The sequence below is a fragment of the Hibiscus syriacus genome, unplaced genomic scaffold (assembly GCF_006381635.1).
Source record: "Hibiscus syriacus cultivar Baekdansim isolate YM2019G1 unplaced genomic scaffold, ASM638163v2 tig00111213_pilon, whole genome shotgun sequence".
Lineage (NCBI taxonomy): Eukaryota > Viridiplantae > Streptophyta > Magnoliopsida > Malvales > Malvaceae > Hibiscus > Hibiscus syriacus.
In genome coordinates, this window is record NW_024063022.1 from 4,393,257 (window position 1) to 4,419,180 (window position 25,924).

At 36.3% G+C, this 25,924-nt stretch overlaps 1 protein-coding gene, 2 long non-coding RNA genes and 1 pseudogene across 3 annotated transcripts; 3 read left to right on the top strand and 1 right to left on the bottom strand.

The window, feature by feature from the left end:
- The first annotated feature begins 557 nt into the window (after positions 1-557).
- On the top strand, positions 558-2,867 carry LOC120156144. Its single transcript, XR_005519036.1, has 3 exons — positions 558-1,135; positions 1,847-1,918; positions 2,677-2,867. It is a non-coding gene; the product is annotated as an uncharacterized LOC120156144 (long non-coding RNA).
- A 2,883-nt stretch (positions 2,868-5,750) lies between these two features.
- On the top strand, positions 5,751-13,193 carry LOC120156231 (annotated as a pseudogene).
- A 927-nt stretch (positions 13,194-14,120) lies between these two features.
- Positions 14,121-15,082, bottom strand: LOC120156170. The gene is made up of 2 exons (XR_005519041.1): positions 14,798-15,082; positions 14,121-14,431 (listed from the first exon to the last, which is right to left on the bottom strand). It is a non-coding gene; the product is annotated as an uncharacterized LOC120156170 (long non-coding RNA).
- Positions 15,083-18,435: 3,353 nt separating this feature from the next.
- On the top strand, positions 18,436-25,817 carry LOC120156253 (DExH-box ATP-dependent RNA helicase DExH12-like). Its single transcript, XM_039167641.1, has 3 exons — positions 18,436-18,529; positions 18,611-21,593; positions 22,061-25,817. Exons 2-3 carry the CDS (start codon positions 18,642-18,644, stop codon positions 25,634-25,636), a joined length of 6,528 nt encoding a protein of 2,175 aa, XP_039023572.1. The 5' UTR covers positions 18,436-18,529; positions 18,611-18,641; the 3' UTR covers positions 25,637-25,817.
- Positions 25,818-25,924: the final 107 nt, after the last annotated feature.

Consider the following 25,924-nt stretch of genomic DNA (forward strand, 5'->3'; position numbering starts at 1 on the left):
GCCTTCTGCATTTATATTTATTTCTATTTATGTTTCTTAGCATTATTTCTGAATAATGACCTCGTCTATTCCAAGATTTCGAACCCTTTATCCCGAGACCCTAATATTCTGATTTAGTATGTTGAAATAACTAATACCATTACAGTTGTGATTCTAGCGAGATTATATATTATCATAGATAGAATACCTGGGATTCGATTTTGAAGGATTCATTAGAGACCTAGGTTCTGCATCTGTTCGACTTAGGTAAATTTTGAGGATGAAATTCTTTTAAGGGGAGAGTTGTAACACCTTCATTTTATTTAAATTTTAATTTAATCTTATTTAATTAATTATGGGGACCAAATCCTTAAACTTTAAAAACTTGAGGATAGTTCTCGAAAGATTTAGAAAGTCCAAGGATCTGGGCTAGAATTTTCCTACCGTATACCTGTAAAGAAAAATAAAAATGGATTTGGTGAGTTTTGTAGTCGTGGGGTTTTAAACCCATTTATTGCTATAATTTGTGGTCATGCTTTAGCAGTTTAGGCTAAAGCATTATTTATTTGATTATAAAAAATTCTAATATTAAACTTTCCCAAATTGCCTTCCCCGATTGAATCAAATCCCTAGAAAATTAAAAACCCAAAATCCCCATATCGGTTAACCCTTTCTTCACCACCGTCCACCATCATTCCTTCATCCACCGTTAGTCATGATCGACATTATCGGTACCAACTAGAGTTTCATCGTTGTTCGATCAAAACCTCTCTGGTTATTTCCCAAAAAACACCGCCGATTGACGTGGAGAACTTGGTGAAAGATCATCGAAACCTAAAAAACCATGCTTTTGTCTCTGTCTGATTCTGGCCACCATAGGCATCTGTAGGTCGGGTCATCGCCACCAATCGACTCACCATCCCAGCCCGGTCAAAACTTGACCAGCCTCGCCCCGTTTAGGGTCGTCATTCGCAACTAATCAACCATCAAAGCTTTGTCAAAGAATCTCTATCGCCGCCACTGTTTTGCCATTTTGTGTTGATCATGACTCCTGCTCGCCTCACTGCTACTGTCGTTGGACTCCTTATCTCTTTTCAACTAAAACCCACTGGGATCCGTTACCTCATCGTCGTCCAATCATTGTCTTCTATTGAGGGTAATGTCGATTCAATTTTCCCTTTGCTTTATGATGTTTAGTTTGATTATTGGATTGATTTTGGGTTGATTTTGGTGTTTGATTTTATCGTGAGTAATCGACTGCCTTCTCTCACCCCTATTGCCACCGCAAGTGTCGCCAGTGCTCGTGGTCAAACTCCTCCAGCCCAAAACCCTTTGAACCGACTTGTTAGACCATACCAAATTGAATTGGTTTGTCCTGGACCGAACCAGTCAATGTTCGAACCGAGTCAACTGGGTTAACTCACACAGAGTCAACTCAAACCGGTCTGACATGTTAAATTTGACTGAAGTGTTGATTTTGACCCATACCATTGATTAGGATTGATTTTGATCAAAAAGTTAAAATTTTTGAAAAGTCATATTTTATGCTTTTTGACGTCATGAGTCCGAATCCGAAGTCTATTTTGCTAAATTCTAACTTGAAAGCCTCCAAAATTGACATCAGAATCCAAACTTGTATAGATACTTTCATTAAATTGTTTAAGTAAAATAAATAAATGAAAAGAATTGATTACGACTTTGGTTATGGTAGGTACCCATGTTTCTCCCGACCCGTCGACTGCTCAACCTAGTACCTCTTGTTTCGTCCGACCATATGAGTCGTGATTATTCGTATAATTTTGCAACTCTATTAAATACTCTATTCAGTATATTATTCTAATAGTAACACTGTTCTGATATGATTTAGGGTCGTGTACTAATTTTGCTCATAGCGAGATCGAGGCTCAATAGATCTCTCAGACCGACCCGTTTTTGGGAGGTGTGTTCCTTGTGTGTTATATATATGTTTTTAAATATATGTCTGAATTAACATGTGCACATGAATGTTGTATATGTTTTGGAAACATGACTGATTTAGATGATTAAAAATTATGATTTCGGTTTACTGATTTCCTGAATCTATGATATTTGTTTGATTGATTTTAGATTCTTGTTTGACTGGTAAATGTTCTTTGGCTACTATTTACTGAAAATGTCTAGCCTCTAATTTTATGATTTACTAGTATTATCTGAAATTATTTTCACTGGGGTTCTGGGATATACTCTGGAAGCTCTGGAGGTTCAGCTCCGATCAAGTTGGTAATTCCTTATGGACCTAAGGCGAACCTTGGGTGGGGTCCTAGGACCAATTGGGGTAGTGGTAATACCTTATGGACCCTATGACGCACCCATAGGGTGGTATCTTTGCTTTGTGCATTGTGTAAATCCTTATGGACCTGAGGAACTCCCCTCAGGTGACTCATACGCTTCGGTCAGGGTAAATCCTTATAAACCCAATGTGCTCCCTTAGGTTGGCACCTAGATCCTATGGGCCTAGAGTAAATCCTTATGGAATGCAATTATGGGGAACTACATTTGGTGTAAGGTTTGAGGGTAACTCTGTGATTTTACAAAAAACTGTACTGCTACTTTCATTTTATAAAATTGAACTGTTTTTAAAATTATCTGTATGTTTTACTTTGCATTGTTGGAACACACTAAGCTCCTTAGCTCATTCCTCCATCTTTTCCTTTTCAGATATTTTGGATAGTCACCCTAGAACCGACACTTAGAGGATTGACACATTCTTTATAGTATATTTTTGTTGTAATATTTTGGTGGCATGTGCCTATCATTTTGATACACTGGTTTTATGACGTATTTTACATCACCTCTATTGTATGAATATTTTATTTGACTTGTTATATTTCATGTTTTCTATCACTTGATTTGGGTTTTAATATTATTATTATTTTAAAGATAATGATGATTTTAAAGTATTTGAAAATTTATTGAAAAATGTTATTGTAATCCGCTAGATCTAGTCGTTTCGCATAGGCTGGGTCTAGAATGTTACAATTAGAGTCAATTTAATGTATAAATACATGTATCTCAGGGTCAGGTATGTGAACCGTATTGCCTCAATAGTTTGAATTTTTTGCAGGTTTTGCTTTTGGTGATTCTCTCACTCTTATTTAGTTTAATTGTGTAGTTTAGTTTAGTTTTTATTCTGCAACGTCGCTACCTCGTGCTTTATTGAATACCCCAGATGATGCATGTTCTACTACTTGCTCCGTAGCAGAATTCTCTGATTAATTTGTTAACCAGAGAGATAATTAGTGTCTTTCGTCGTGTGGTGCATAATATCGTGCCCGTTTCTATGCTTGAACCGATTATGGCTTGTCGTTAGAGCATTTGCTTGTTCTAGGGGCTAAAGATTTTGAAGGGATTAGAAAGACTAAGATGACCATTATTGAGGATTGGCTAGAGAGCTTCATTCGGATTCTTAAGCAAATGGGTTGCTTGGATTTTGGCATCATAATTTAAAGCAATCTAATTATCTTAAATTATTATTGAGAGATAATTACAACCATTCTTATTCGTTCTTTGTGTGCGACATTATTAGTTCAATTAATACATTGACAGCAGATAAAATCATATTTGACCCTACAAGTAAAATATGATCTATAACAAGATATTATAGCTATCCAATTTAAATGAAAAGTTCATGATTTGAGATAGATTTAATGCAGTTCATGTTGAAATCATTTTATTTCACGACATCTTAATAAAATATATGACAAGTAAAATACCAAACTTATATCGTTTTATTTTCAATTTCTTGATATCCAATTGATATGAAGCAAATGATTATTTACTTCTTTCATTTGAATAAAAAAAATTAAGGTAATTCACTCTCACTTTCACCATTTCCTTTTTTTTTTTTCCTTTTTCTATTTTATCTAATTTGAGTAATTTTTTTCTTAAAACTATTCAAATAAATGTGTGTTTGTCATTAAATACATGTAAAGTTTGAGACTTTTTAACTTATTTTTTAAATAAAAAACTAAATATATGTATTTTTTTCCTATCTTTATGAATTTATAATAAATTTTTATAAATGTTTTTTATTAAATACAATTTTATAAAATTTTAAAGATTAAAAATGTAATACGATATTATCACTTACCTATGGTATAAATTTTATTATTAGATTATGAAACATGTAGTTTTAAAATAATAAATAAAATTTAAATTTAAACAGTAACCATTCCTTAAATATTAATTTTATAAAAATATTTATTTCAAATATTTAATTCTTTAAATGTATATTTAATTTTTATGTCAACTATAAAAAAATCTTTAAATATTAATTTAAAAAATATAAATTATACATTTTTATTTAAGTGCACAAAGTTAATTTTAGTTAATGTTGTTTAATATTTTATTTTTATGAAAATAGATATTAATTGGTTTTGTCAAAGTAAGTGTCTAACATTTTATTTTATTAAAAATATGAATGAGAGACACACAATATATTTTTTAGTATTTATTTTTAAAAATAATTTAAAATTTTAATTTAGAAATTCTGAAATACTTAAACTCCTAAACCCTAAATTCATGAAACTCTAATTCTATCTTTTACCACGATTAAATAAATTGTCATTGCCCATCCATCTCACTATCTGACCTCTATTATCGGTTGTTATACTCTTTCATCACTAGAAATCAACGAATAACATGTCAGTTGAATGTCAAACATTGAACATCAAACATGAAAATTTTCAATCAAACGACAGATGATGAACTAATGAAACATAAACTAAGTGTTACGGGAGGAGACTCCATTGTTGCAGCAACGATAAGGATGGATTTACGAATTTTAGGTTAGGGATATCACTTTTGTGAGTTTATGATTTTAGTGAGAAATTAAATAAATCTAGTTTTTTTAATTTAAAAAATTTAATTTTTTTACAGTAAAATTTTAAAAAATATGTAAATCAAATTATGTGTCAAGTAAAGATAGATTTCAATTTTTTAATAGATGGACATTAAAATGATTAAAAACGTTAACTATATATTTTAAATAAAATAAACTTGAAACATTTAAATATATAAAATATAATTTAAACATTTATTTTATACTTAAGCCATCTTTAAAGGTAAATTTTAAAATAACAATAAAATAAATAAAGAGGTGTACGAAGTAGGAACAATAGGAGGGTTCAAACCCAAAGCTGGGTTATTACACAGCACAATTCATCAAAGATTGGCTGTCCTTATTGATACTGTGTTACATCAAAGTAGAAAAAAATCCCAAAAAAATAATGTCAAACCTCATTAAAGTTACGCTAAAAAAAACACTTAAAATATCATTAGTTCTTGGAAAGTGGAAAGATTTATCCTAGGAAAGGTCGAGGGCGTCTAGAGATTGGAATATCATTATCCAACCGAGTAAATATTGACAATCAAATACAATTTTTCATCAAAAAATATTTCACCGGGTGAGATTTTCTGCTTCTAATCTTTCAAGTTCTGCTCCGTTTTAAAATAATCATTTCCAATTATTACTATGGGATGTTTACTGTTTGTGTTTTTGAAAAATATAAGAAAGTGGTGGGTATGAGATTTTAACCCTTTTTTGAGCATGGGGGTTGGAAAAATTGTTTCTTTTTGCCATTTTATGAATTTCCATGGCTCTTTGCTTATGGGTTTAGGTGTTTTTAAACTCAAATTGTGTGATTTTTGTTTTGGATCTTCGAGAGTTTCCCTAACACGTTTTTTTTAGTGATTTTGGCGTATGGGTATTTTTAGCTTAGTGTTTGATCTTTAGAAGTTTACCTTTTTTCTAAAAAAATGTTTGCTAAAACTTTGGCTTGGTAATGTGTTCTTCTTTCTTCAAAGCTCTATATTTTAGGGCTTTTGTGATTTATGTTATATGCCATTAATTTGGTTATATTCTTTGCTTGTGCAATCTAGATCTACTTTCTGTAGGATTCTGGCTTGTTCTTTTGCATTGCTTGCTGGGGAAAACTTTTGAAAATTGTTAAATATTTAAGCTTCTGAACTTTGGGTTTTGTATTCATTGCTTGCACATTCATTTTTGTGTAGTTTTGCTTTGCAATCATGGGCTATTCTTTCTTAGAATTTGTGTGTCTGTTGCTGCATGAAAATGTAACGATCTTCGATGTAAGTTTGTGTTATTATTTTTCTATTTCTGGTGCTTTTGACTGTTGAATTCATGTACTATTCAAATGGTCTAGAAGTCTGGTATTAAAGCGTGTCTGTTTTTTGTTGACTTGATTAGGCAACTTATTCGTAACTTTTTGTACTTTCTCCGTTTACTTGCGTGGTTCTTATTTTTGTCAAATTCTGGTTTGGGGATTGTCGGATCTTGTGTTGACTGTTGACACTAGGAAGAAAACCGAAAATTTGATAGTTTTCTTGTTAACAAGCAGTACTATTCTTTTCGAAGAATGTCGGACAATCTAATCCATGTTCTTCTTGAGATCTTCATCTTTTATTGTTGCTTGGTTGTGTATCTGAACCTTAATAAGAGGGATATAATCTAAAAGGATTATCTAGACATGGGGAACTGTTTTGCTCTCTCGGATGCCTAATTTCTGAGAGCTTTATAACGTGATTGACATTGGTTTTTTGGCATCGTCTAGTGGATAGTTTTGGCTCTATTTTTTCTTTTGTTAGTTTCATCCAGTTGGTATTTTCGACTGGCTTGTGGGGATTGGTCGATTTTTTATTTGAATCATGATTGACATTATTTTTCCTGTGACTAGGTAATTTCTTTTGTAGTGTTCTTGGCATTCTATGGTTATCGGAGAGCATTTCACTGTCATTTTGGATAGGAAACTGTTGACATTGGTTTGCTCTCCCAGTCACTCATATTGTTAGCTGGTTCTGGATTAATTTTTATTGTGTCCGCCCCTGTTTATTTTTTCCTTCATATTGTTCTGTTACTATCTTTCCAAAAGAAGGTGGTTATACTTCTTTCAGTTCATTTCACGCACCGTTTTAATATGTTTTAGGGGTATTAAAGAAGTACGATCACGATGCATGTAGTGTAGAACATCGGTCTATGGAGAAAAAGATGAGAACAAAGCAGCAAATGGGATTCCAGGTTTTGACTCACCGTTACCGATTACCAACGTACTGTAAATTCCCCAGCTACTCCCTCTAATTATGGTATCGATCATCTATCAGCTTATGGTTCACTTATAAATGATCAATTTCATAGTTGTATTCTTTATCTTCCTGTATTCGATTGCCTTTATCTTCTCAGCATTTCATATTATGTATTCAAATGTTGTTACCGCTTAAGATTCACTGGAGTTCTTAGAATAAATCTTCCGTTCATTTAATATAATGTTTTATCAACACCAAATCTTAACATTATTGATTTGAACATGTAGTAGGTAGGGATTTCTTTTGTGTCGTAAGGGAGTGTAGATAATTAATGCTTTGGTAGCTAGAGATGCTCAGCCTTGGTGATTGCCATGAGAAAAGATACTTTCTATGATAAGAACTATGCTCAAATAAGATTCTGTGTTTTAATGAAGTTATTTCGGAACGGTGGGTCTCTTAACTCAGATTTGATATTTGTCGAGAATTTACTCTTCTTTCTCTCTACAACTGTGAAACAAATGTTTTGATGGCATTGCATTGTATCGGTTTAGTGTTTTGCTGTGCCTTTAGGGGATAGCAATTCTCTGTTCTAACCGAAAAAACCAACAAAACTGAGCCAATTGGTTTAGTGTTTTGCCTTGCCTTTAGGGGAGAGCAATTATATGTTCTAACCGAAAAAACCAACAAAACTGAGTCAATCGGTTTAGTCGGTTTCAGTTTAATTGGGCAAGTAGGTTTAGTTGGTTGGAGGTTCCATTAAGATGGGGTTTTTTGGTCAGTTTCGGTTATAAAATTTCATGACTAAATTGACCAAATTAACCAACTTATATGTACTATTTTTAAATATTTTAAATATATTAAATATTAATTAATAATTTATTTCTTTTAAAATATTTTTATTTTAAAAAAAAATTAGTTGATTAACCAACCTAACCAATGGACTTTTAGTCGGTTTGGTTAGGTTGGTTTAGGCTATCTAATTCAGTTGGATGCCATTGCTTTTCTGGTTACATCTTGTAAATCTGATTTTCAGCTGCAGTGAAGGAAGAACGATCCATCCGTTCCCTGCTTCAAATTTCGAGACATTTGACCAATCCATTGGATTTTGCCTAGAGGATGCTGTTAACCTGAGTGCAAGTATGCATTCAGTAATCTAATCCTTAAAAATCATAATTGAAGCAATCATCTTTAAAAATATTTTGTTTTGTAAAGAAAAATATTTTTAAAATAAGCAGACATTGTATTTGATTCAGCAAACGTAAGTCGCCAAGAAATTTCTTCTGATCGTAACCTTATTGGCAATTCGGATGAGGTGGATTTTGCTTGTCTTAATCATGTAATTAGCTTTCTTTTGTACTGTTCAGTAATATAATTTTCTTCTCCTTATTGACTGAAACAGACTCAAACTTCATTTTTAAATATTCGTCCACTTACCAAACTCAATCTCCAAGGTTGCAGTTAGAAAACAGTCAACAAACGAATCTGGTCTCGATATCAAGTGGTAATACGGAGAACTGGGGAGAATCCAATATGGCTGATAGTAGTCCGAAGACTGATATCTCGACAGATGCAGATACCGATGAAAGAAGTCAGAGGGTATGCTTTATTTTGTATCCCTGCACTTTTAATTTAATAAATCCTTTTTGGATAGTTTAAATGGTATTGTTGTGGTTCTAATTGAGCACATTTGTGCAATATGATCCATATAGCCTAGGCCCTAGCTCATGTAGCAGGCTCGTTTTTGTTTCTGTTGTTGTTAATTGACCTGTTGCAAGTCTGACATTTTACCGCTTGCAGTTCAATAGAGGAAAATCTAGTGCTCTTGCGGCGGTTTCTGATTCTAGTGACAGATCCAAGGGTAATTTGGATCAAAAGGTCAGATAATTTCTCTTATTTGCATGGATAATAGCTAGTAATGATTTGGTCATATCGGTGACCTTTTGTTGATAATATTGTATCATACAGACCCTTCGTAGACTTGCTCAAAATCGTGAGGCTGCTAGAAAAAGTCGATTGAGAAAGAAGGTAGGTCTTTTCCCGTTTGTTTTGTACTTCTGCTCTCAAAATCTGATGCATCTTGCTTGAGATCATTTGGTACGCTTTATTTTACATGGATATCAAATCGAATCTCCTACATTGAGGCGCATTATCGATTTTTCTCCCACAGGCATATGTGCAACAGCTGGAGAGTAGTCGTTTGAAGTTGACACAACTGGAGCAGGAGCTTCAGCGTGCAAGGCAGCAGGTTTGACTTGGTCCATCACTGCACGGACTGTGTATGCCGTTTATTAATTTTTTTATTCAATCACGTGCTACTCTAACATACAGGGTATCTTCATATCAAGCTCTGGAGATCAAAGTCATTCAACGAGCGGAAATGGTAATGGTTCGGTCTTTTAATCTCGTTATTGGTAAACTTTTCTTCGAGTGACTGTAGTACGAGTCTTGTTTTTCGGAGTGGTTCATTGAAGCAACGGAATGCTAGCTATCTTGCATGAACAGAAAAGATTTGTGTATGAGTTGGAGTCCGAGTCCTTTGAATGGCTACTTTATCCAAAAATCTAAAAGTAGGAGTCACAGAACCATGTTCATTTTCTAAGACCTGGCCATGTTGCTCTGACTCTTCGTTTTCTTATTTTTTTTATAGAAGTTGGAGGACTCATTAAAAACTCCCTTCGTATTCTTCCATATACGTAGGAGTATGTTGAAGAACATAGGAAGGAAGAAAAGAGTGCCTCATATTTTATTAAATAGTAAACCAAGTACATGTGGTAACACCGATTCCTCATACGGGAATATACACCATTACAAACCATATCACCTAGAAATCTTACATCTTCAAACAAAAAGACCTGAGACAATAACCCTATTTCAAAATACACCTCAAGATGTAAGATAACAAAGCAAAATAAAAACCAACAATTACAACCCCAAACTAAAAACACCTCTGAAAAACAGTTGCCGAATCAACACGTTCCAATAGGAGGAACAAGTTCTAATGTAATATCGCAATCTTCAGGGACCCATGAATTAGGTTTGAAGGAAGGATCAACTTCATGCACCAAGAAGTCATTAAATGAAATATCACCAACCTTCAACTCCAACGACTCATCAATACTCCCTTTATCATTTGAGTATTTGAATTTTAGCCCTATCAAAAGACGATGGAAACTCACAATTGTTGTCAATTGCTATTAATTTGCCCCATTTAGTGGCAATGTTTTTGAAAGTATCCTAATTCCAAGCGTAAAAAGAGATACCTTCGCAAACTAACCATACGCGCCGGCACTCCACCACTAGGCTCTCAGACCAAGTTTCCACTCTAGAAAACCATTCTGCAAGCGTCTAACTTTTCATCCTTTACCCTTCTCAACAAATCAGAGTCTTCAAAAACCATGAGAACTACATTACCAGCAGCTCTCATTAACGTGAAACTAACTAATCCTTTGGCTTGAATTTGGTTAGCAAGATTACCAATTTTGATAAAGGTCTTGCACCACCCCACAAGACAATTGCTCAATACTTGTAGTTTATCTTCGTCCACTACGCCCTCAACTTCAAAGATTTTATTCCTCGAAATATCTTCCCTCGCATACTTACTGTGAACAATAGTGGAGGACTTCCTCTAGAAAGACTGTCGTGGATTATATTTAGCCCAAGAGACTCTAACTTTACTACCGTAAATATAATTACCATTCATCTTTGAAATCGCTATCATAGTTTCTTCAATTGTTGCATAGCGAATAAACACAAATCGGATCCCTTTCAAGTTTCTTTTTTTAGGAATGAATGCATCAATAACTCGCCCATGTGTGCCAAAAATAGACCCAAGTCTCTTCCAATGGATCGCCTCTGGAAGGTTTTCTATAAAAATCGTATAACAACCATTTCTGATCCCATTTCCGGTTCTTGGATGACCATCCTTCGACCAATTTTGAAACCCATTTCTTCTCCTTCTCGTAACATCGGAAAACTTATCATAGGAGTACCCTATCGTGGTGCTCTCCTTGGTACCATCAAGATCAATATCAGCGGTCGGTCGAGCTGTTGTGGCCCGTACTACAGAATTCTTTCCGATCTTTTGTCTCCCTCCTTGAGAAGAAGACATTCCGTTGTTTTCTGTCCTAACAACAGTTGGACAGTCTGGAGTAGCTTTAACAGAGCAATTTATCAAACGCCCTGTTGATAAAGGATTTTCACCCGACCTTGTTGGATTAACTCTAAACTGTTGCTGTTTTTGGGGCGAAGGTGAGTTCCTGTAAGTAGAGCCGTCAGCCTCAACTATCCAACCTGCCTCACGGGCCAAGGCAACCAGAACATCGTTCATATTAGAACGCTCAAAGAGATGGAAATTACCATGCTGTCTCAATCCGGCCAGCAAACGTTTGGTGAAGGCTCGCCTGTTCCGTTTCCAGAGCTTTGTCCTCTCCTTTTCGATCTCCCTCTCACGTTTATGAAATACTCACACCGGACACCCATGTTCGGAACATATCGGACATCGGCATGAGGATATGGCACTCCAAAAACCCTCCAAATACAAGGAAAAGAATTTATCATTCCTATCTCGGACACTTACCTGTATCGGAGTTATACACCCGGGTCTGAGTAGCATAGTTGATAAGTGATATGCAGTCAATTAAATAGTACAGGTCAGTATACATATATCAAACTAACCAGTGCCATCTCCTATATCACAAAAACATGCATTTTGAATTCGTGGAGTGTGGTTGTATTGGGTATTGTACATTGGCTGAGTTTCCGTCTCGAACGACTAGGTGATCAGTAAGGTATACTAGGATTAGCCATTTCGGTTTAGAAAATAATTATGCAATAACTTGTGGATATCTTGAAATCAAGATTATGATAAAATATGCTTTCTGAAAAATACGTAGAAAATAACTTATGGATTATATGTTATGTTTATACACAGTATCCTGTTGCGATTCATATTTCAATTTGCTGGGATTATGTTTAAAACATGAGTTCCCGTTGACGTAAATGAAAGATCGTATTGAAGACCACGGTATAACTTTTGTTGGATCATTATATCCTTATCTTGAATCAATGCTAATTGAAGATGAAGTAAGATCAGGCTAAATAAATGATAGATTTATTTCCTGTTCTGATTTTAGAATCATATTTGATACAAGGAGCCTAATCTAAGTTTTGGCTGAAAATTTTCTGCTTTTCGGATCGAGATGTATATACATGAATCATATCCATGTATGTATATTCAGTTTGTAATTGGTTTCTGCATATCTCATCATCATCATTGAATTCGATGTTTATTCTCGCAGCTTCTCGTAAGCCAATTGTAGCCTTTGACAGAGCAACAGCTGGTTGGAATTGGCAACTTGCAGCAATCCTCCCAACAGGCTGAAGATGCATTATCTCAAGGGATGGAGGAGTTGCAGCAGTCTCTAGCCGAGACATTGTCGACTGGATCTTTAGGGTCGTCAGGATCATCTGGGAATGTGGCAAACTACATGGGTCAGATGGCCATGGCCATGGGGAAGCTCGGGACCCTCGAGGGTTTTATCCGTCAGGTAGTTTTTATTTTTCGTCCACTTTTACCGTATGTACATAACTTACTAGTATCTGCTGGCATGAATAGATGAAACTTTGTATACGAACTTGGAAGGCTAATACTAGTTTATGCTAGACACTATGGGCTGTGGAGGATTTTGGTAAATATTGCGAATTCAAAAACCGGTCTTTCGTGTTCCGAAAGTCTGATATGGAAGTTTTTTCAGCCATTCGTCGATCTATCAATGGCGTCCTTTATCTTTTTGCAAATAAATTTTCTCTAATAAGTTGCAACATCACCAGGCTGACAATCTACGGAAGCAAACGCTACAACAAATTCACCGGATATTGACGACCCGCCAGTAGGCCCGAGCACTGCTTGCTATACATGATTATTTCTCGAGATTACGGGCTCTAAGTTCCCTCTGGCTCGCCCGACCACGGGAGTGAAAACGTCCCGTTGTGTTAACTGATATAGGTGCTGCCGGGAACTCAACAACGGAAGAATAATTTTCCGATCCGGCACCGGTAGGAACATTAGGCCTATGAACTCATCTTTCAGTCTAAAACTTGTGTTTTAGTTTGGGTAATCCTATTGCCTTTTGTGAAATGGTTATAAATATATGTACATTTTCAGCAAACTGAACTCTGAAGTTCAAGTCATTTACGTATTTTAAAATAAAAATATTATTTTTAAAAAAAAAAAAAATTCCCTCCCATTTTTCTCCCTCCCTCTCCCCCTTTACAACTTGTTTCCTCCCCTCCAAATTCCTCCTCCCAAGCCCTCGCCCATGTTCCCTCTCGATATGAACAACAGTGTCGATATTTAATCCCAACACAAAATTCACCCAAATGGATTTAGTATTTGCTGGGATTTGCGGCCAAAATGGTTTTTATTTAAATATATAATTTAATTCTTTATTTAAAATTATATAAATGTGATGCGTATCACTTAACGGAATATTTTAACGGTCGTTATGAATAAAACACTTAAAATAATAACGTTTATAACGTTAAATGTTTGTATTGATCGAAAAAGTTTAGATGATACTTTAAAAAACAATATAATTTGAACACTTTTTGTGTGAAGATTTTTTTAAATGTCAAGTGGTTTCCTCAATTTTTATGATTTTAGAGTTTAAAATTTGATGTTCATAATTAGATTTAGATTTTAAGATCTAAATATGTTCTGTATAAAAAATACTCATATAATATTATATATAATATAATAATTAGGAATGGATATGGAACCCGAACTCGAAAGGTTTTGACTCGATATAAATTGATTGGGTCGGGCTTTTGTAACAAAAATTTTGGATTCAGGGTGAATCCAAGTTTAGAGTAAAAAATATTTGATCCGACCCAAAAAAATATAATTTTGTCTTATATATTTAGGGATAATTACAATAATACATTTCTCTATATTATTTTTTTAATTAAATCATTATTTTTATTAAATAATTTTTTTAATAAATATGTTATTTTAGGTCAGATCAAGTTTGAATTTTATCATAAAAAATCAGGTCAGAATCGAGTCAAGTGGAGAAAATATAATTTACAACTTTTGCAGGCCACTATAAGCCCAAATAGATTACAACAGAAGCCCAATTACAACATTCAAGCCCACTAGCTATCTCCCAAGACCCAGCTGTTGACCCAAACCCGGTCAAATCCGACCCGAGCCCAACAAGAGAACCCATTCAAATTAGAGTTTTAAACCCTAAAATCATCAACGGCTGCCGCCAGTGAAGTTGAACAGCCCTCGTCGGCACGTGTGATGCATGCGCTCCTCCAGATCGGCGCGTGAGCCGCCGCCGAGACATCCCGAGCCGCCGTCGTCATCAACCTGCCACACAGTAAAGAAAAATATCATCTACAACAAAGCAAATCATCCCAAATCAGTAGAAACAATGGCAAATCAAAAACTCATTTTTTAATACCTAAATCCCGATTTTTACGGGATTTAACCTACCCAAAAATCAGAAATACCCATTCTATATTGCTAGATATCATCAAGTCATCAACCAAGGGGGATTATAAGCAAAGCAACCATAGAGAGAATAGGGATTCGGTGAAAAAAAGTACATATAAGAAAGAAAAAATAGAGGAACCGAGAGATTTTTGTTTAACAATAAAAAAAATCGAGAGAAAAAACCTAAGAAAACTATTCATTTTCGAACCGAAAAAAAGGAAGAACATAAGATAGAGCAACCTTTAGAGAAGATCCGACCTTTGGTAACTTCACCAGAGCCTTAAAAGCCACAACCGAAGGTAAAGATCATACCTTTGAAGCTAGGTTTTGATTTTCGTTGATTTTGGGGATGGATTTAGGGGCTCAGTGGTAAGGAGTTGGGTTTTAGGAGGTTCTCACCGACTGTTTTAACCCGTGGCCACCGATTTACGGTGGCCTGGGCTTTGATTGCTTTGCTCGACGGGGAGGGGGTATCACGAAGAGAAGAGGATAGAGAGAAAAGGGGAAGAACGGCTGGGAATAGGGTGAAGAAATGAATAAAGAGGGTTTTATGGAACCCTAAAAGGGGTTATATTTTAGCATCAGAATGACACCGTTTTGCATAAGAGGGGTTCCGCGTGTTTTTAGTTTTGGGTTAATTCCATAGTGGATCCTTATTGCTTTGTAAACTCATCCTGTGTTCTGGGCTTTAGGAGTTAATATCACATTTAGTCCCTTTCGTTTGTAAGCCTTTTATTTTCACCAATGAATGAAACTTTTATTTTCCTTTTGTTTCGACTTCTTTATTTGTTTCGCATGTCATTTTAGTCCTCATGTATGTTATTATATGCATTAAACATTTATAATTTTTACTGCTGATTTGATGCAGTTTTCAATTTGGTCCCTAGTATTTGCCAGCACTAAAATTGGTGTAATTTAGGTTTTGAAGTCTTATGCTTTATTATGTATGCATTTTGGTCACTGAGTTTTTCTTTGTGTTGAGTTGGGTTTTATTTCCAGGCTAGTCCTTGCTGTTTTGACCAACATTAAGTTTTAATTTCTGTAATTATTCCATAATAGGGTCTGTAATTTTTATTTCAGTTTGTTTTAATCCTTGATGCTCTATATGTGAAATTTGATTTTTTTTTGTTATTGGCTCCTATTTTTTATGTTTTATAATTTGATCCTTTATTTATTTGTAGGCCGGTAAACGAACCGAACGCACACGAACGGAGGTATGTTCATATTCGTTCATTTAATAAATAAGCGAACAAATTTTTTTTTGTTCATGTTCGTTCATTAAGGAATATAGCTTGTTCATGTTCGTTCATTTAAATAATAAACGAACACGAACGAACGAACATAACGAACAACAAAAAAAAACTTATTCGAACACAACAACCGAATGTAAAAAAGGTAAACAACAAGAATAACAACTTAAACTTCATTAATATAACCTGCAACTTTAGAGTTAATTTGTTCAAATACGACAAAAACATACATAAAATCATAAATAAGCTATATGAACATAATAAAGTCTTAAAGTTAATTTGTTCAACAAAACAATCTTCTTGAAATCCAAACAACTTCAATAATCTTCGTAACATATTCAACTTGTCATCTGTTCGAACATAAATGAACGAACATAAATGAACGAACATATAATCGAACGTTCACGAACGTAAATGAACGAACAAGCCCTTTGTTCATGTTCGTTCATTTAATTAAACGAACGCAAAATCTTGTTCATGTTCGTTCATTTAATACATAAACGAACTTCCCGCCGCACGGTTCATGAACGGTTCGTTGAACGTTTAGTTCATTTATAGGCCTATTTATTTGCACATTGGTATTATTACTTCCCTCTTATTTTTTAAATCACCATGTTTTTTATATATACAAAAAATGAGAAATTTTATTATGAGGAAAATCTACGAAGACATCTTCCAACTAAGGGAAGGTGTATTTTCGAGGATTTTTCGCATAAATGTTTATTTTGTATTCGATAATTCTCTTTGTTCTACATTTATTTATTTTTATTAACTTTTTTTTCCTTTTATTTTGTTTTATTTTATGTTATTTTATCTTTACGAAAATTGCGAAATAATGTCTTTTGTGAGGGGAATCTATGGGAAAGTCTCCTAACTATAAAGGAAATACTTTCCTGAATATTGTTCACACAAAAGGGCATTAATTATCCAAGAATTGATACTTTTTGAATAAAATCAAATGAATAAAAAGATCATAATTTAAATATTGTTTCCGAGTTTGTAATTTTCAATATTTAAACATCATATAATCGTTTAGGCACCAAAACTTGGGTGTTGTGGGAGTGCTCACCCTTCCTCATACGTAATCGGCTCTCGAACTCTTAAAAAATGAATTTTTGGTAAAGCGCAAACCTTTTTTCTTCTTTTAAGGTTTCCGATCTATCTAACTTAAAGGTTGGTGGCAACTCTAAAATCAAATTATTTTCAAAATTATATTTCACCGCCTTCCCCAAACCAAATTTTTTAAGTCTAACAGATTCTTCGGGGAAACTTTAAGACAGTATATACAAGGAGTACAAATGGAAAAATGAAACATTTATGTAAGATGCATTTTCGATTCCAAACTTGTAAAACTAATTAAATTTAGTACTTCATGTAATAATTTTAATTTTTATTTTCGGCTAATTATATAATGGTACCCGATTTTATTATTTTTTCAATTTAACTTTTTTAAGATCAAATTAGAACTTGAATTTGGAAAATATATATTGATACTATTGATCAAGCAATATTTTATCATTCAAATAAATTGTGAATGTGAATTCAAATTTATCTGATCGTGCATAACTAAATAATTTCAATAGTTAAAGAGAGTTATTATTTTTATAGTTCGGGCATAATATTTATAGAGGTATTTAAGCATTTATTGTCAAATGATTGATAATCTCTCAAATCTAAAACTTGAAAATATAATAATAACAAATGATTACTAAAATCACTTAATTCGAAAGTATCCTTTTAAAATAGGTTAAATTATATGTTTAGTAACTAAATTATCAGTTTTGATCCGTTTTAATACCTAAACTTTCAAAAATTTTAAAACTATACATAAAGTTTAATTTTTATTTCATTTTAGTAGCCCGTTAAAAAATTTAACATTAAATTTTGAAAAAAAAATTAAAAGTTTAGGTACTAAAACGAAAAAAATGACAGTTTAGGAGCTAAACGCTTTAAGTTTTTAAAGGAGGGCACCACAATGAAACAAAAATTAAACATTAGGTTTGGTTTTGAAAAAAATTAAAAATTTATGTACTAAAACTGACAAAAACTGATAGTTTAGGCATTAAACTAGTAACTCACCCTTTAAAATATCGGCAAAATTGGCCCAATAGGTCAGGATGATTAAAAATTATCTGATTAGGTCATCCCAAAATTAATTTGGGATCTACGACATTTGCTTCAGTGACTTGGAACTCGTCACGTATGTATGATGAGTTTCAATAAAATATTTTTTTTTTGAAACTTGTCACTCCAACGTGAGAAACTCTAATAAAAATCATATTTTTTTAGAATTTGTCACTTCGACTTGATGAGTTTAAATAAAAAAATATTATTTGGATAAAATCGTTACGCGGGCATGACGGATTCCCCATGCATTATAGTTTTTGTTATAGATCCCAAATTAATTTTAGGATGGCTTAATGCATCAACTTTTTACTTGCCTGACCTATTGAATCAATTTTGCCTAAAATATCCCACAACAGATCAGGCCTTTAATCCCTTAAACCGAAAACCTAAATAAAAAGCCCAATAAGAAAGGTATAAAGAAAAAATCAAATCGGCCCAAGCCGATGAAAAACCCTTAAAAAAATCTCTGCCTTACAACAGTGAGTCGGTTCGGTCTAAACCTTCGTATATATATCCCAACAGTGTCGAAATGCAGTAAAAATAGCAGAACAAAACAGAAAAATCTCCAAGTTTCAATCTTGCAGCCGTGTCGTTTGTAAGTGTTCCCTTCTCTTTCCATTTCCCACTTTCAAAACTAGTTGGCTTTTTTTAAAATTTATTTTCAATTGATTTTTAGGGTTTTCGGAGTTTGATTTGAGTCTGTGTTAATGGCCCATCTCGGAGGCGGTGCCGAGGCACACGCTCGTTTCAAGCAGTATGAATATAGGGCGAATTCTAGTTTAGTTCTTACAACTGATTCTCGGCCTCGTGATACTCATGAGCCGACAGGGGAGCCGGAATCTCTCTGGGGAAAAATTGACCCTAGGTCATTTGGTGACCGTGTTTATAAAGGTAGGCCGCCGGAGCTGGATGAGAAACTTAAGAAGTCTAAGAAGAAGAAGGAGCGTGATCCGCTTGCGGAGCCAGTTCCAGTTAGGCAGAGTAAGAGGCGTAAGTTACGTGAGGAGAGTGTTTTGACTGTTACGGAGGAAGGGGTTTATCAGCCCAAAACGAAGGAGACTCGGGCTGCTTACGAAGCTATGTTGAGTTTGATTCAGCAGCAGTTGGGTGGACAGCCGCTTAATATTGTTAGCGGTGCGGCTGATGAGATTCTGGCTGTGCTTAAGAACGAGGGGATTAAGAATCCGGATAAGAAGAAGGAGATTGAGAAGTTGTTGAATCCGATCCCGGGCCAGGTTTTTGATCAACTTGTTTCGATTGGGAAGTTGATTACGGATTATCAAGATGGTGGTGATGGAGCTGGGGGTTCAGCTGTGAACGGGGATGAAGGTCTTGATGATGATGTGGGGGTGGCGGTTGAGTTTGAAGAAAATGAAGATGAGGAAGAGGAAAGTGATCTTGATATGGTGCAGGATGATGATGATGATGATGAGGATGGGGTGGACAATGGCTCCGGGGCGATGCAGATGGGTGGTGGAATTGATGATGATGATAATCATGAGACTAATGAGGGGATGAATCTAAATGTCCAGGACATTGATGCTTATTGGCTTCAGAGGAAGATCTCCCATGCTTATGATCAACAAATTGATCCACAACAGTGTCAAAAGCTTGCTGAAGAGGTGCTCAAGATTCTTGCCGAAGGTGATGACAGGGAGGTTGAGACCAAGCTATTGGTGCATCTCCAGTTCGATAAGTTCAGCCTTATCAAATATCTTCTGCGGAACCGGCTTAAGGTTGTATGGTGCACTCGCTTGACTAGGGCTGAAGACCAAGAAGAGAGGAAGAAAATTGAGGAGGAAATGATGAGCTTGGGTCCGGATTTGGCAGCAATTCTTGAGCAGTTGCATGCCACTAGGGCAACTGCAAAAGAGAGGCAGAAGATTTTGGAGAAGAATATTAGAGAAGAGGCTCGTCGATTAAAGGATGATAGTGGCGGAGATGGGGATAGGGAGAGGAGAGGTCTTGCTGATAGAGATGCTGATGGTGGTTGGCTGAAGGGTCAGCGCCAGTTGCTTGATCTTGACAGTCTTGCTTTTGATCAGGGTGGTCTTTTGATGGCGAATAAAAAATGTGATCTTCCTGTGGGTTCTTACAGGCATCATAGTAAGGGTTATGAGGAAGTCCACGTTCCAGCACTGAAGGCAAAACCATTGGAATCGAATGAGAGGCTGGTAAAGATATCTGAGATGCCAGACTGGGCCCAACCAGCGTTCAAAGGGATGCAACAGTTGAACAGGGTTCAGAGCAGTGTGTATGAAACTGCCCTTTTTTCCGCTGATAACATCCTACTCTGTGCTCCTACTGGGGCTGGGAAAACTAATGTTGCTGTACTCACCATACTGCAACAACTTGCCTTGAATATGGATTCTGATGGTTCAATTAGCCACAACAACTACAAGATTGTGTATGTGGCACCCATGAAAGCTTTAGTTGCTGAAGTTGTTGGTAATCTTTCTCATCGTTTAGAGGCATATGGTGTGACTGTGCGGGAGCTTAGTGGAGATCAGACACTGACTCGCCAACAAATTGAGGAGACTCAGATTATTGTGACAACTCCAGAGAAATGGGATATTATTACTAGGAAGTCTGGAGATCGGACATACACACAGATGGTGAAACTTCTTATTATCGATGAGATTCATCTTCTTCATGATAATAGAGGACCTGTTCTTGAAAGTATTGTTGCCAGGACTGTTAGGCAAATTGAAACCACAAAAGAGCATATCCGGTTGGTCGGGCTGTCAGCTACACTTCCAAACTTTGAAGATGTAGCATTATTTTTGCGGGTTAATCTTGAAAAAGGACTCTTTCATTTTGACAATAGCTACAGACCTGTCCCCCTTTCTCAACAGTATATTGGAATCACTGTGAAGAAGCCATTGCAGAGATTCCAGTTGATGAATGATATTTGTTATGAAAAGGTAATGGCAGTGGCTGGGAAGCATCAAGTCCTTATTTTTGTTCATTCAAGGAAGGAAACTGCTAAAACAGCTCGTGCAGTGCGAGACACTGCACTTGCTAATGATACACTTAGTAGATTCTTGAAAGAGGATGCTGCTAGTCGTGAGATTCTCCAGAGTCACACAGATATGGTTAAAAGCAATGATCTCAAGGATCTACTGCCTTATGGTTTTGCGATTCATCATGCTGGGTTGGCAAGGACTGATCGTCAAATTGTTGAAGAACTCTTTGCAGATGGACATGTACAAGTGTTGGTATCAACTGCAACGCTTGCTTGGGGTGTGAACTTGCCTGCTCATACAGTCATTATTAAAGGGACCCAAATTTACAGCCCAGAAAAAGGAGCATGGACTGAGCTAAGTCCTCTAGATGTGATGCAGATGCTGGGACGTGCTGGAAGGCCTCAATATGATTCATATGGGGAAGGCATCATCATCACTGGCCACAGTGAACTTCAGTACTACCTTTCATTGATGAATCAACAGCTTCCTATTGAGAGTCAGTTTGTGTCTAAACTGGCTGATCAGTTGAATGCAGAAATCGTTCTTGGAACTGTTCAGAATGCTAGAGAAGCCTGCAATTGGATTGGATATACATATTTGTATATTCGCATGTTGAGGAATCCCACACTTTATGGATTGCCAGCTGATGTTCTTTCACAGGATTTAACTTTGGAGGAGAGGAGGGCTGATTTGGTACGCATACATCTTTTTAGTAGACACCATTATTTTTAAAACGAGCATGTTACTAAAAATTTTAAGTCTGCTGTTGTACTCTTCTTTGTCGTCTTGCAAGCACATTTGGTTTAGTTGAGCAGCTTGTTACTTTCTCTGCATTTAACTCTTCTTTTACGTGGGAGTTTAGAGTGAAATTATTTATATTTAATCTATTTATAGGATTTCTGCCATGATTTCTAAAGCCCACTCTTTGTTGATAGTTGGTTACTGCATTTGGTTTGAGTATTCATGATTCTTGAGTGAGAATATGCAAATTCTTTGAACCAGAGAAATTATTGGCTAATAAATTTTTTATTGAGATATGAAAAATAAACGGACAATATCATACTATTGTTTGAATCATCAAAATTCGTTGTTTCAGTTTACTGTGAAGTCTGTGTTTGTATTTGTTATTTATTTTCTTTCAATTTCCCTTTTTTGGGCAGATCCATTCTGCTGCAGTTATCTTGGACAAGAATAATTTGGTGAAGTATGATAGAAAAAGTGGTTACTTCCAAGTGACTGATTTGGGCCGTATTGCTAGCTACTACTATATAAGTCATGGAACAATCTCTACATATAATGAGCATTTGAAGCCAACCATGGGGGATATAGAGCTCTGCAGGCTGTTTTCACTCAGTGAAGAGTTCAAGTATGTGACAGTCAGACAAGATGAGAAGATGGAATTGGCTAAGCTTTTGGACCGTGTTCCAATTCCAATAAAGGAAAGCTTGGAGGAGCCTAGTGCAAAAATCAATGTTTTGCTGCAAGCATATATCTCGCAGTTAAAGCTTGAAGGGCTTTCATTGACATCTGACATGGTGTACATAACTCAGAGTGCTGGACGTCTTATCCGAGCCCTATTTGAGATTGTCTTGAAAAGAGGTTGGGCACAGTTGGCTGAGAAGGCTTTAAACTTGTGTAAAATGGTTACCAAGAGGATGTGGAATGTTCAGACACCCTTGCGGCAATTCAACGGCATACCAAATGAAATTCTTATGAAGTTGGAGAAGAAAGATTTGGCCTGGGATAGATATTATGACCTGTCATCACAGGAAATCGGAGAGCTGATTCGTTTCCCTAAAATGGGAAGAACACTTCACAGGTTCATTCACCAGTTTCCTAAGCTAAACCTTGCGGCCCATGTTCAGCCAATTACTCGTACTGTCTTGAGGGTTGAACTTATAATAACACCAGATTTTCAATGGGAGGATAAGGTTCATGGGTATGTGGAGCCATTTTGGGTGATTATTGAGGATAACGATGGTGAGTATATTCTTCACCATGAGTACTTTTTGCTGAAGAAACAGTATGTTGATGAGGACCACACTTTGAACTTCACAGTGCCGATTTATGAACCATTGCCACCTCAATATTTCATACGTGTTGTCTCAGATAAATGGTTGGGATCACAGACTGTTTTACCCATCTCCTTCAGGCATCTTATTCTACCAGAGAAGTACCCTCCACCAACTGAGCTATTGGATTTACAGCCCCTGCCTGTTACTGCATTGAGAAATCCTTCTTATGAGGCTTTATATAAAGATTTTAAGCATTTTAATCCAGTTCAAACTCAAGTCTTCACTGTTCTGTATAATACGGATGATAATGTTTTAGTGGCCGCACCGACAGGGAGTGGGAAGACCATCTGTGCTGAGTTTGCTATATTAAGGAACCATCAAAAAGGACCAGACAGTACAATGCGAGTAGTTTATATTGCACCTCTTGAAGCTATTGCGAAGGAGCGATATCGTGATTGGGAGAGGAAATTTGGCAAGGGTCTTGGGATGCGGGTGGTTGAGTTGACTGGGGAATTGGCAATGGATCTGAAGTTGCTTGAGAAAGGTCAAGTGATCATCAGTACTCCTGAGAAATGGGATGCCCTTTCTCGTCGCTGGAAACAGAGGAAGTATGTTCAGCAGGTCAGTCTTTTCATTGTTGATGAACTTCACTTGATTGGTGGTCAAGGTGGTACAGTGTTAGAGGTGATCGTCTCCAGGATGAGATATATTGCTAGTCAGGTTGAGAAGAAGATCCGGATTGTGGCTCTTTCAACTTCTCTTGCAAATGCTAAGGACCTTGGAGAATGGATTGGAGCAACATCTCACGGCCTTTTCAATTTCCCACCTGGAGTTCGTCCTGTACCACTAGAAATACACATTCAAGGCGTGGATATAGCCAATTTTGAAGCAAGGATGCAAGCGATGACTAAACCCACTTACACTGCTATTGTCCAACATGCCAAAGGAGGGAAGCCAGCTATTGTGTTTGTTCCTACAAGGAAGCATGTTAGACTCACTGCTGTGGACCTAATGAGTTACTCCAGAGTGGATAATGAAGAGGAGCCTGCTTTCCGGTTGCGATCTGCTGACGAACTTAAGCCTTTTGTTGACAAGATTAGCGAAGAAACATTGAGAGCCACTCTAGAACATGGAGTTGGCTACTTGCATGAGGGTTTAAGCAGTTTGGATCAGGAAGTTGTTTCCCAGCTCTTTGAAGCTGGGTGGATTCAGGCTTGTGTTATGAGCAGTGCTTTATGTTGGGGAGTTCCATTATCAGCACACTTGGTGGTTGTAATGGGTACACAGTATTACGATGGGAGGGAGAATGCTCACACTGATTACCCAGTTACAGATTTGTTGCAGATGATGGGCCATGCAAGTCGTCCTCTTCTTGATAATTCTGGCAAATGTGTAATCCTCTGTCATGCTCCTCGTAAAGAGTATTACAAGAAGTTCTTGTATGAAGCATTCCCTGTTGAAAGCCATTTGCACCATTTTCTACATGACAACTTCAATGCAGAAATTGTTGCGACAGTTATTGAGAACAAGCAAGATGCTGTTGATTATCTTACATGGACTTTCATGTATAGGAGGCTCACTCAAAATCCAAATTACTACAATCTCCAGGGAGTAAGTCACAGACATCTCTCTGATCACCTTTCAGAGCTTGTTGAGAACACATTAAATGATTTGGAAGCAAGTAAATGTATTACTATAGAGGATGACATGGATCTTTCTCCTTTGAATCTTGGCATGATAGCCTCTTACTATTACATCAGTTACACTACCATTGAGCGCTTCAGTTCGTCTTTGACTTCCAAAACAAAGATGAAGGGTCTTCTGGAGATTCTGGCCTCGGCTTCTGAGTATGCAAATCTTCCTATACGACCTGGGGAAGAAGAGGTTCTTCGAAGATTAATTAATCACCAGCGGTTTTCCTTTGAAAACCCCAGGTTCACTGATCCACATGTCAAAGCAAATGCTCTGCTTCAAGCCCACTTCTCTAGGCAGCTTGTGGGTGGGAACCTATCACTAGACCAGCGAGAGGTGCTATTGTATGCTACTAGGCTGCTTCAAGCTATGGTTGATGTTATTTCGAGCAATGGCTGGTTGAGCCTTGCTCTCCTCGCAATGGAGGTGAGCCAAATGGTGACACAAGGTATGTGGGAGCGAGATTCAATGCTTCTACAGCTCCCACACTTCACTAAGGAACGAGCCAAGAGATGCCAAGAGAACCCTGGCAAGAACATAGAAACTATTTTTGATTTGGTGGAGATGGAAGATGATGAGAGGCATGAGCTGTTACAGATGTCTGACTTGCAGCTGTTGGACATTGCAAAGTTCTGCAATCGTTTCCCCAACATTGATTTATCGTACGATGTGCTTGACAGCGAGAATGTGAGGGCTAGGGAATATGTCACCTTGCAGGTTACCCTTGAAAGGGATCTAGAGGGGAAGACAGAGGTTGGACCCGTTGATTCTCCCAGGTACCCAAAAGCAAAAGACGAAGGGTGGTGGTTGGTTGTTGGTGACACCAAGAGTGACCAGCTGCTTGCTATAAAAAGGGTGTCTCTTCAGAGGAAGGCGAAGGTGAAGCTTGAATTTGCCGCTCCCACAGAAGCTGCAGAGAAGACGTACACTTTGTATTTCATGTGTGATTCTTACCTAGGTTGTGACCAGGAGTATAACTTCAATGTTGATGTCAAGGAAGCTGCCGGGCCTGATGAAGACAGTGGCTGAGTGTAAGCTCCTCGTATCTTCTTTCTTTTTTTATGAACCTACTGTTCACTGTTTTGGCATTCTACTTGTTACTTGGGTTATATCATTTTGCAGTAGTACTGATGTCCAATGTATTGCTTATGTATTTTAAGCTCCATTGTACTACTATCTTTTAGGCTATAAATGGAGCTTTCTTCTAATATATGATTATGCTACGTTATATTATGTATTAGCATTATTTACTTATTGTGTCTGCTGTGTTTTCGGCTTCTGCTTTAGTTGTTTTGTTATGTGTTATTCGGGATTAGT

Coding starts and splice junctions, on each gene's coding strand:
- LOC120156253 (XM_039167641.1), top strand. CDS start 18,642: ATGGCCCATCTCGGAGGCGGTGCCGAGGCACACGCTCGTTTCAAGCAG. Junction 21,594..22,060: donor AGGAGAGGAGGGCTGATTTG/GTACGCATACAT, acceptor TTTTTTGGGCAG/ATCCATTCTGCTGCAGTTAT.